General features: G+C 38.7%; 1 protein-coding gene across 1 annotated transcript in view; it reads left to right on the plus strand.

Annotated features, from left to right (window-relative positions):
• The window catches only part of LOC106870759 (cadherin-87A), a 119,297-nt gene that overhangs the window by 101,702 nt on the left and 16,423 nt on the right, over positions 1-1,172 (plus strand). Inside the window, exon 35 of the mRNA XM_014916956.2 lies at positions 314-402. Coding sequence (XP_014772442.1) covers positions 314-402 — 89 coding nt within the window. The remainder of the gene's footprint in view (positions 1-313; positions 403-1,172) is intronic.

Genomic DNA, 1,172 nt, shown 5'->3' on the forward strand with positions numbered 1-1,172 from the left:
TATATATATATATATATATATATATTTATTCAAGGGTAGTGGAGATCAAACACATACATATAGACATATACATGCGTACAAAGACGCACACACACACACATTTATATATATATACGACGGGCTTCTTCCAGTTTCTCTCTAACAAATTGACTTACAAGACTTTGGTTGGCCAGAAGCTATAATAGAAGACACTTGTCCAAGGTACCACTCAGTAGGACTGAATCCAGAACCATGTGGTTGGGAAGCAAACTTCTTACCATGGATCCACACTTGTGCCTATGTTGAGTTATTTTCTTTCATCTTTTTTGATCAGATCTATGTGATCCAACCACGTCAGCAAACCAGATTGATTCTACCCGACAAGTTAGATGTGAGTCAACCGAAGAGTGCAGAACTAATTTCGTAAGTTACCGTTTTTGTTCCTCTCTGTCACTTTTTTAATGTCAGAATCTTATTCAAAATAAAGTAAGTGTAAACAGGAAAGTAACAGAGAATGTTTAGTTGTAGCCATTATGCATTTTAAAATACTTCATCCCTAAACATCCAACCTCTAGTTTGTTGGTTATCAACTGAAAACAGAAACAATCTGTTAAGCACCCCTGAAATATTTTTATATAAGTGTATACCTTTCCTATATTGCTCACATGCATTTTGTTGGCTTGTGAGCTCAGATATATCAAGTTGACAGAAGGAAAGGTGGAACTGCCATTTTCCTTCATGATAATGCCAAAACCTTGAATGAGATACTGCAGAAACAGTACTGCTCTGTGTTTAGCAATTCTGATATTGCCGATCTGGACTGTATCAGTGATGTTAATCCTCAACACCCTATATCGGACATAAAGGTTTGGTGCCCCTGATGTCTTAGCGGCAATAAACGAAATTAAACACAATTCAGCAGTAAGCCCTGATAAGTTCCCTGCTTGTGTCCTGAAGGTGTGTCGACACCAATTTGCATCTCCTCTTGCTAATCCGTTGAGGAACTCACTGGATGCTGGTTATATTCCTGAGAACTTTCTGTCCTAATTTTCAAAAAAGGAAAGCAAGTCCCTTCCAGTGAACTACCGACCGATCTCGATGGCCTCTCATATCATCAAGGTATTTGAGAGGGTGGTGAGATCACGGATAACCCACTTTCTTGAAAGCAACAGACTGCTGAACCCCAACCAACA

Source organism: Octopus bimaculoides, chromosome 2 (genome assembly GCF_001194135.2).
Source record: "Octopus bimaculoides isolate UCB-OBI-ISO-001 chromosome 2, ASM119413v2, whole genome shotgun sequence".
In the NCBI taxonomy this organism is placed as follows: Eukaryota; Metazoa; Mollusca; class Cephalopoda; order Octopoda; family Octopodidae; genus Octopus; species Octopus bimaculoides.